The 10,790-nt window shown below is 30.3% G+C and overlaps 1 protein-coding gene across 3 annotated transcripts in view; it reads left to right on the plus strand.

Moving 5' to 3' along the window:
* The first annotated feature begins 3,020 nt into the window (after positions 1-3,020).
* The window catches only part of LOC111087200, a 22,989-nt gene continuing 15,219 nt past the window's right edge, over positions 3,021-10,790 (plus strand). For 2 of the 3 annotated variants that reach the window (XM_022393049.1, XM_022393051.1), the window contains exons 1-2: positions 8,669-8,865; positions 9,790-9,914. In XM_022393049.1, coding sequence (XP_022248757.1) covers positions 8,753-8,865; positions 9,790-9,914 — 238 coding nt within the window. In that variant the 5' untranslated portion in view covers positions 8,669-8,752. Of the gene's footprint in view, positions 3,061-8,668; positions 8,866-9,789; positions 9,915-10,790 lie in introns of those variants that run through there. The other variant, XM_022393050.1, reaches the window with a different exon arrangement.

Consider the following 10,790-nt stretch of genomic DNA (forward strand, 5'->3'; position numbering starts at 1 on the left):
CTTCCGCTGTCGTAACATTATTTATGGTGTGGTATTTTATGAGTAGACAAGCATCATGGATATGGTAGAGGTACTTTATGAGTAAACAAACTTCTTATCTCTGGTGGAAGTACTTTATGAATGAACAAGCATCTTATCTATGGTGGTGATATTTTATGAGCAGAAAAATGAGTGTTTCAACTTGCTTAAAGAGTTTTTAGGGACTTATGAAAATTCGCTAAGTTGACAGAATGTCATTTGATACTGTGGATTACCCTTTACTAACTTAATGTGGTCAGCTCGTCCAGGGCTGCGAAAACACCAAGTGTTGCATAATGTAAAATCTTGCACATGTTAGTCCCTAGTGCTATGACAAGTATTCCAATGTCCATGTATCAGCTATGGTTTTTCATTCCATGCTTTTGCTACGGAGAGAAAGGTATCTCACTACAATTACAAATCACAACAGAGAAACATCTGTTTTCTTACAGATGATGGTGATGGTGACTTCTTTGTAATTACTTGTGGCTGCATGATGAGCGTACAAAGCTATACAAGTATCTGCTTCCTCATGTGTACAGTTCAGAGCTGGAACTTACTTTATATTAGTTTACGTAAATAGGATTTTTGTTCACCACTTTTCCATGTCCTGATGATATCAAAAACATATGCTATGAGATCAGGAATGATCTTCATTAAATCAGTAAGAATGCTATGAAATTAAGAATTATCCTCTTGACATCAATAATAAGATTACCCATATTTTTAAACGATTGTTAAGACAAGTCCTGGAATGTGTAGCCAAGTTAGTCTTAGTTCAGTTGTGGAAAAAATGAAAAAATTCTAGATAACCTGATAAAAGAAACTTTATACAAATCATTTATTGAAATATGATATCATTAACAAAAGGCAATATCGATTCATCAAAAGTAAATCTTGTCTTGCTAATCTGTTAACGTTTTACGATTGTATTACTTCTTATCTGGACGATTGGAATGGCAAGGATTTGGTGTACTTAGATTTTAAATTTTTTTAAATAAGATACCATACAAAAAATTAGCAAAGAAAATCACATTAGTAGTGGCTGGAGAAAGATCAGTAAATTGGACTATATGGAGGTTGAATGACAGAAAGCAGAAAACGTAGTTATTAACGGAGTCTAGTTAAACTGGACCGTTGTTACTATTGGAGTATCTCAGGGCTTAGTACTCGGATCTTTGCTCTTTCTTATTTACAGTAACCATTCAGTAGCATGTCGGAAGTAAAGGATATTGGAATAGTGGTGGATAAGTCACTCAAGTCATAGAAGCAGTGCTCTTTTGCTAGTAGTAAAGCTAATAAGAAGTTAAGACATGTATATAAATATATTATTTACAAGACATAAAGGGTAATTTTAGGGATAGAAGTGTTAAATTTATAAGGATAGGTTGAAATATCTTACTTTAAGGGTAAAACGTGAGTGAAAATTTACAAGATTATCCGGAAGATCGATAGGATAAAGGCCTCTGACTTTGTGTGGTATTCTGAAGACAGTAGAACAGGAGGATAAAAGTTTTGGAAAGATGGGTTAGACTCTAGTAAAATGGTTTTGTTTTATGTTATTTTTTAGCAGGGTGACTGGCCTATGGAATGAACTTCTGTCGGCACTAATGAAGGAGAGCACTATGCAAGAAGTTAAGAGAAGATTTCCTGAAAAATATAGAGTGGGATTAAAGTTTTGATTTTCTCGAGGTCAAGGATGGACAAGGATGAAATTATCCCCTGTTGTCCATATGTTATGTTTTAAATCTACACCATCAGATGGTAACACAAAAAAACTTAATTTATATTTAGCTTTACTATGATATAATACATTATTTTATCTTTCTCTAGATAAAATATTTTAATGACTAATATAGTTTATTTACTGCTGATCATTGCTTAAAACATATATAATATGTAGTTTTCACTTGATTTTTATTATTTCTTCGAATTCGCCTTTTATAACAAAGTTTGTTTCAAAAAAAGCCCTTATATCAACAATTGATTACTTATCAGTATCTTTACACCTCTTGTATTAGCAATTTTAAATTTCACAAAGTAGCAGAAGATTCACAATATCTGTGAAGTCCAACGAAACCATTTTAGCGAAAGCAGGTGATGAAATATGTTGATTGGAAACAAATTCACAACCATTTTTTTTATTTCCATTACTATACTTGTTTCAGAAGTTACTTGTATTCCATTGCGATGGCGAAATATGATAAAAATATTGCTGTGGACAAAAAATATGTTAACGAAATGATTAGTGAAGCAAAATCAATTACTTTTATAGTAATATTTAACAAATAAAAATATATATTTGTACGAACAACTTTTTTTTTTTTGCTCTTGAGTTTGATTTTAATACTCATAAACACCAAATTTATTATTTTTCTTACTGTCAAGTTATTCTTCATTGTGTAATAAAATTGATAGTAACATAACAATTATATTTTCTCTTTTTATTTAACATAATGTAACGCTTTGGAACAACATGGGACCTATTGGTCCATCTTGGCTATACCATCTTTAAACTAAACTAAAATTATTAATAAATAAATTGTAAAAAATCTTAAAGGCAGCCCTTATCATTCATATATTTATCAAGCTTTCTCTTAACATCACTTAAATTTGCTGCCTCCACAACATCCGAAGTCAACCCATTCCCAAAGCCAACCAGTCTATGAGAAAAATAAAACTGCCTTAGCTGTAGATGGCTTCTTTCCTGCCAAAATGTTCCCTAGTCCTGTCATTCTCACTGTTAAGTATGAAAAAAGATGATGCATCAACACTATCAGTTCCCTTTACAATTTTAAACACCTCAATCAGAAAACAATTAAATTAGGATCTCAATGCAAAAAGTAAAAAAAAAAAATATATATATATTTTTAAACATTGATGTTTTATTGCGCAAAAGAAGCTCGAAATTGTATCTAGAATTATTGAGGGCAGAGACAGATTTGTACTGACATCTGCTGGTGATCTGTGGGATCATTGATGAAAAATAAAATCATTTACCCATGTGTGTTGAACATGACAGACTATGGCGCCGTCAATCAGGTAATCTTGGTTTTAATAATAATAGGGTAATGCAAACAAACAACACCATTTTTGTAAACTTCTGAATGACCTTTATAGTTGTTTATATTTCATTTGTCGTAATTGTAGACATTAATTAAATTTTGAAATGAGTTTAGGAGTTACATAATCCTAAGCTTTACTGGTAATTTAACTTAATAGTAAAACTACTAGCAGTACTACTACTAGTTCTTTATAACTACAACTAGTAATCATTGCTAGTACTAGTAATACTAATAGTAATATACTCTTACTAGTTGTATAACTACTGCTAGTGTTGTTGGTTAAGGAAGAATGTTTGTTCTTGTTTTATATTGATATTCATTTGATAATAAGTTTAATAGGTTAACGTTTCCCAACTAAACCTTTTGAGGGTAGTGATGTTACTTGTATTAGCAAATTTAGGTGCATAAATGTTATGATATGTAAGCTGTTTATCTTCATCATCAGTTCATTTTACCCTATTAGGATTTCTACAAATAGTGTACTACTGTTTATATTTAGATATAACTCATTATCTTATTCCACTATTATAAGTTTATGAGTGAAAAGTATATAAAGAATTTATCTTTTAGTCTCATTGTACTATAACTTACAAAAATAGTTTTATTCTATTCAGACATAGACATGTGAAAGTGGAATTAAATATTGATAACGTGCGAAGCAAATAATTTAGAAATTAAATGTAAAGGGACATTTCCTTTTAATTCTGTGTAGTTTGTATACAGCTGTAAAATAACTTTTCTTAACTTTTGATGAGAGAGGAGAGTGTGCTACCAAACTATTAAAGAATGAATATAACAACTTTAAGGATTTGGATTTGACATATTTTGTTAACCTTTCCAAGAAATCTTATGCTGTAGAATTTAGAAAAGGCCATTTTTAACCAAGTTTTGTGTGGTTGAACATATTCCTTAAGTCTTAAATATACAATATGATATGATTGCCATTAATGTCATCACATAGGAATATTTGCAAATTGAAAATATTTAACATAAATACTGAAATGTTAAATAATTGAGAAGTATGGTATTGACCCAAGTTTAAAAGCAAAACCAGTTTACTGTGATCAGGATTTAACCCTGGTATTTGCATAACTTTCTAAAGTTTCAACTAAGTGAAAACTGATTTGTAGTAAAGAAAGATTTACAAAGCCTTGATTTATGAATTTGTAAAGATTTTTTGTTGTTGTTAAATCAAATATGATGTACATTTTTTGTCTAAAGAAAAACACATGGAAAGTATTATTGTAGGGTTAGAAATGGAATCTTGAACCTCAGATTTAACTGTCTTGTTTTGTAGAAGTAAAGTAAAAAAAGAAAAAAGGCTTTGTAAGAGAATGTAATAGGTGATAGTAATTAGACATTTTTCAGACTGGGTGAATGGGAATTGTGTTAGGATCTTTGACAGATTATGAACAAAAAAAAGATCCTAACACAATTCCCATTGACATTAAAAAAAAAAAGTCATATTGTTGTACTAAATACATTTTTCCCATATCTGACCACTTTGATAAACATACAAAATATTATGTGCAATGTTTGTCATAAAAGCTTGTTAAACAGTTAGATATAATTATGTAGCTGGTAGATGTTTGTTTGTAGCTGAATTTAGAATATCACAATTTATCCTTGAATATTTACTCAAGCTACTACTATACCTTGTTATCATTAAATTTTTGTAGTATATTATGATATTTTTGTTGTAGGGGTGGTCCCAAAACATTCAGCATTATTCAGGTGTACGTAGTAGTGAAAAGTTATATGGTACATCCTGTTTGCACACTGAGAAAGTGTTTTTGTTGTAGGGGGCAATAGTGTCACAGTACAGTGAGTAGATGTTTCCATGTGTATCACATTGTCTTTGTTTTTCCTGTCAAATATTATTAGGCTTCTGTGTTAAGAAGGAAAAGCCATTGTTTTGTACAAGCTTGTTTTTGTATTCAAATTTGTTTACTATATTTATATTTAGTTGATATAATGATTGAGCAATTTGTCTCTACTAGCAGTTACTGTTAGTCAAGTTGTTTCAGGTTAGTGTTTTCTGTTGTTTCAGACTTAGTTTATGTCAAAGAAAGCTTTTCTCAGTAATGACTTTATATTCACTTTAGGAAATTTATACTTTTTTATATTTCGTCGTTATTTTGAATCTTTCTGTTTATTTAAGTTGAAATCAGTAAAAATAATAGTCATTGCTCATTCAGTATTCTTCTTGTTTTGGAGTACTCTTAACAATGAAGAGAGTGTTGAGGATTTGTGAAAAACTGTATTGTAATTTTTAAAACTTCATTTTAACTTTGACTTAATATTCCATTTTGTGCAAATCTCTTGTAAATGAAATAAAATGTTACATAAAGATAATATTGATGTTGAATGTTCTATACATTTAGAGCATTAGTTGACATAAAATATTAAGCTGAAAATTAAATTGATTAAAATCACAGTATTATAGTATTTTGAATATGGTAACTTGTGTAACAGATAGTAGCTATTTGGAAATGTGTTACAGTGACAAGAAGATGTCAGAAAGATGTGTAAAAGATGATAATTGTCCAGAAACGTATGATAGGGGAAAAAAATGTCAAAGATGTGTAACAAAAAAAAGTAATTATCTGGAAATGTTTGACATTGAGAAGAAGAACTACTCATTTCAAAGTTTTTAATTATACTTTTAACACTCAGAATTTTTTTTTATAATGTTATTTTCTATTAAAACTGTTACATCTAAGTTATATAACTTTATAATGTTTGTGACTTTCTAACCAAAGTTATAGAATCTTGCTGTTTAAGTGGATTTTTGATCTAAGTTATAGAATCTTGCTGTTTGAGTGGATTTCTGATCTAAGTTATAGAATCTTGTTTGCAGACTTTGATAAGATTTTTTATCCTAGTTCACTAAACATCTTAGGTTAATTTCTCTTGAAAAGAACTTGTCAATAATTTTCATTTTAGTAAGGTTACACAGTACATTGAATTTATAGTAGAACTCTAAAAGCCACTAACATGATATAGATGTTCCACAATTACACAGGAAGTGGATGTTTTGCTGATAGGAGGGATCTTGAAATCTGTTGAATAGAGAGATCTAGTTTGGTGACACATTTCATTGTATTTTGCTGCTATATAGGAAGACATTACTTATTCATTCATGTTTACAACTACACATTTCTGAAGGCAACTGAGTGGTGAGTAACTAAGTGTACAGATCTATGTGTGCTGTCTAAATACGTGGACAAACCCTGAAGTGGTGTCTAACTAAGTGTACAAACATTTAAGAGGTGTCTAGCTAAGAGGGCAGGTCTTTCAATGGTGTTTAGCTAAGTATAAAGGTTTTCGAGTATGTCTATGAAAGTGGACAGATTTTTGAGTGGTGTTTAACTTAGTGGACAGATCTTTGAATGACATCTAGCTAATAGGTAAGGTCTTTGGGTGGTGTCTAGATAAGTGGACAGATCTTTGAATGATGTCCGCCTAAGTTGACATGTACTCGGGTGGTGTTCAAGTGGACAGGTCTTTAAGTGGGGTCTAACAAAGTGGACAGGTCTTTAAGTGGTGTCTAATTAAGTGGACAGGTCTTTAAGTGGTGTCTAATTAAGTGGACAGGTCTTTAAGTGGTGCCTAGCTAAGTGGACAGGTAATCAAAAGATGTCTAATTGGACAGGTCTTTAAGTGGGGCCTAGCTAAGTGGACAGGTAATCAAAAGATGTCTAATTGGACAGGTCTTTGAATGATGTCTAGCTAAGTGGATAGATTTTCCTGTGGTGTCCAGCTAAGTGGACAGGTAATCAAAAGATGTCTAATTGGACAGGTCTTTGAATGATGTCTAGTTAAGTGGATAGATTTTCCTGTGGTGCCTAGCTAAGTGGACAGATCTATGAGTGGTGTTTAGCTAAGTAGACAGATCTATGAGTGGTGTTTAGCTAAGTAGACAGATCTATGAGTGGTGTTTAGCTAAGTAGACAGATCTATGAGTGGTGTTTAGCTAAGTAGACAGATCTATGAGTGGTGTTTAGCTAAGTAGACAAGTCTTCAAGTAGTGTCTAACTAAGTGGACAGGTCTTCAAGTGGTGTCTAACTAAGTGGACAGGTCTTTAAGTGGTGTCTAACTAAGTGGACAGGTCTTTAAGTGGTGTTTAGCTAAGTAGACAAGTCTTCAAGTAGTGTCTAACTAAGTGGACTTTTTAATAAAGATTTACTAAAGACAAATTTGTTCAAAACAGGACATTGTGATAAAGGCTTATCACACATAAACTTAAAACAAGACTTTTGATAATGGTTTAATCAAACAAGAAATTCTGGTAAAGGAATACCAAACACAAACTTGTTCAAAACAGCACTTTTGATAAAGGTTTGTGAAAGATGAACTTATTCAAAATAGGAAGGACTTTTGGTAAAGGTTTGTGAAAGATGAACTTGTTCGAAACAGGACTTTTGATAAAGGTTTGTGAAAGATGAACTTGTTCGAAACAGGACTTTTGATAAAGGTTTGTGAAAGATGAACTTGTTCGAAACAGGACTTTTGATAAAGGTTTGTGAAAGATGAACTTGTTCGAAACAGGACTTTTGATAAAGGTTTGTGAAAGATGAACTTGTTTGAAACAGGACTTTTGATAAAGATTAATCCAACAGAATTACTACATACAAACTTGGTCAAAACAGGACATTTGATAAAGAATTACAACACACGAACTTGGTCAAAATAGGACATTTGATAAAGAATTACCAAGGACAAACATGTTCAAAATAGGACATATGATAAAAGATTAATCAAACAGGACATTTTGATAAAGGATTACCAAATGCAATCTTGGTTAAAACAGGACTTTTTATAAAGATTTACCAAAGATGAACTTATTCAGAACAGGACTTTTGATAAAGATAAATCAAACAGGACATTCTGATATAGGATTGCTACATAAACTATACAAACTTTTTCAAAAGAGGAATTTTGATAAAGATTTACCACAGACAAACTTGTTAAAACAGGATTTTTTATAAAGGATGAATCAAATAAGACATTGTAATAAAGAATTACCAAAGACAAGCTTGGACAAATAAGTAATTACTAATATTATAGAAATCAAGTGTTAGGGCATAAGTATGTAATAAAAATAGTTTTAATTGTGTTTTATGTGCAACTTTATCAAAAAGTTTACTGTAAATACTGGTGATTATAATTTTTATGTCTTGAGAAATGTTAATTGTAAGTTTACTGTTATAAATATTGGTTTTATACATTTACTGTTATAAGTATTTTATAATGTTTTTACAATGTTTAAGTTTTTATGAAGCCCTGTGTTTGTAGTTCTCTAGAATGGTTTAGTCCAAACTTAGTGGGTACAGCTTAGTCATGTATTCAAATAGATGTGAAATATAAGCATTAGTCTCCTACATGTACTGATTTTTAGGTGTTTGTCATCAATTCTGTCATCATGTGGGTTAAGCTATGACAGACGTCTCAATCCCATACTTTTTCGTCTTTTTTAAGTCTAATCAAACCAGAAGAAAGGAAATTGAAGTAGCTTGTACAGTTTATTGTTGTAGATGGTTGTTGGACAATGCAGATTTGTTCTTGCAAGTTTCATCTTCATTCCTTTCAGAGAAACCTACTCATACTGTCAAAAATAAACATTCATGTTTGAAAACATAATTGTGCATTATAGCTTTCATTTAACATGAGAAATTTTTCCATGTTTTTCAACAGTAAGGAAGAACTAATGCGAAACTCAGAACCACTGGTTTGGAGTCTCACAGGTGATGAGTCACTGGATGATGATGATTCCACCAGGTGGGGTGATTTTCTTGTGTTAATGTATTCAAATATTTGACATTTGCTAAATTATTTGTATATTTAAAACTCTCCTTATATTTTTTGTGCTCGGTATACACAAAATGTAATGTAATATTGAAAGATATATGTTAACTAGTGTAACTAAATACAACATGTTTTAGTGTTGAAGGATACATGTTAAGTAGTGTAACTAAATACAAGATATTTTAGTGTTGAAGGATACATGTTAACTAGTGTAACTAAATACAACACGTTTTAGTGTTGAAGGATATATATTAACTAGTATAACTAAATACAAGATATTTTAGTGTTGAAGGATATATGTTAACTAGTGTAACTAAATACAACATGTTTTAGTGTTGAAGGATACATGTTAACTAGTGTAACTAAATACAACACGTTTTAGTGTTGAAGGATATATATTAACTAGTATAACTAAATACAAGATATTTTAGTGTTGAAGGATATTTGTTAAATAGTGTAACTAAATACAACATGTTTTAGTGTTGAAGGATACATGTTAAGTAGTGCAACTAAATACAACGTTTTAGTGTTGAAGGGTACATGTTAACTAGTGCAACTAAATACAACATGTTTTAGTGTTGAAGGATACATGTTAACTAGTATAATTTAGTACAACATATTTTAGTGTTGAAGGATACATGTTGATTAATGTAACTGAATACAACATGTTTGTTGAAGGATACATGTTAACTAATATAATTTAGTACAACATATTTTAGTATTATACATTATACACCATCAAGATGTACTGAAAAATCAATGTATCACATGTTTAAAATTTTGATATTCTTGTATTTCACAGTTTAACATTTTCTAAGTGTTTAATTGCATACAAGTTTGATTAATATGTCCAGTACGTGTGTATGTACTCATAAAGGTTTTCTCTTTTCTTTGCAGACTATGTGAGAGGATATGGGTGTCTGTCAATGGAAAAGTCTTCAATGCTGTGATAGTAACAATGGTTTTTGTTGAGGGTTTAGTAGTATTTTCAGAATTGCTCATTGACTTTGAAATTGTTCAAGGTATATTCATAACTGTAAATATTATGTACTGGAAATACATTTTACTGTATTTCTTCAGACTTGTTAAATTTTCCTTTCTAAATATTTTATTGTATGGTACAGTGTGGAAAAAAAATTGAATCAAAGTGGAGAGGAAGGTTAATAAACATTTGTAAAATAACTTTTGAAATGATATTTAACATACTGAATATCCTATATGATAAATCTTACCTCAAAGAACTCTGTGTTGGAAGATTTAAACTACATTAAGTGTACAGGTTCATTACATTACCTAAAGGAATAATTATAAATTATCTAATCTTTTTGTTTCTTAATAATGTATATTAGACCACTGAAACACAACTTATTCAAACAATACTTCTTTCTTTGTTAATAATGTATATTAGACCACTGAAACACAACTTATTCAAACAATACTTCTCTCTTTGTTAATAATGTATATTAGACCACTGAAACACAACTTATTCAAACAATACTTCCTTCTTTCTTAATAATGTATATTAGACCACTGAAACACAACATATTCCAACATTATTACTTCTTTCTTGTTTGTTAATAATGTATATTAGACCACTGAAACATAACATATTCCAACAATACTTCCTTCTTGTTTCTTAATAATGTATATTAGACCACTGAAACACAACATATTCCAAGAATTCTTTCTTCTTTGCTAATAATGTATGTTAGACCACTGAAACACAACATATTCCAACAATACTTTCTTCTTTGTTAATAATGTATATTAGACCACTGAAACACAACATATTCCAACAATATTTCTTTATTGTTTGTTAATAATGTATATTAGACCACTGAAACACAACATATTCCAACAATATTTCTTTATTGTTTGTTAATAATGTATATTAGACC

Source organism: Limulus polyphemus, unplaced genomic scaffold, assembly GCF_000517525.1.
Source record: "Limulus polyphemus unplaced genomic scaffold, Limulus_polyphemus-2.1.2 Scaffold1865, whole genome shotgun sequence".
Taxonomy (NCBI): domain Eukaryota; kingdom Metazoa; phylum Arthropoda; class Merostomata; order Xiphosura; family Limulidae; genus Limulus; species Limulus polyphemus.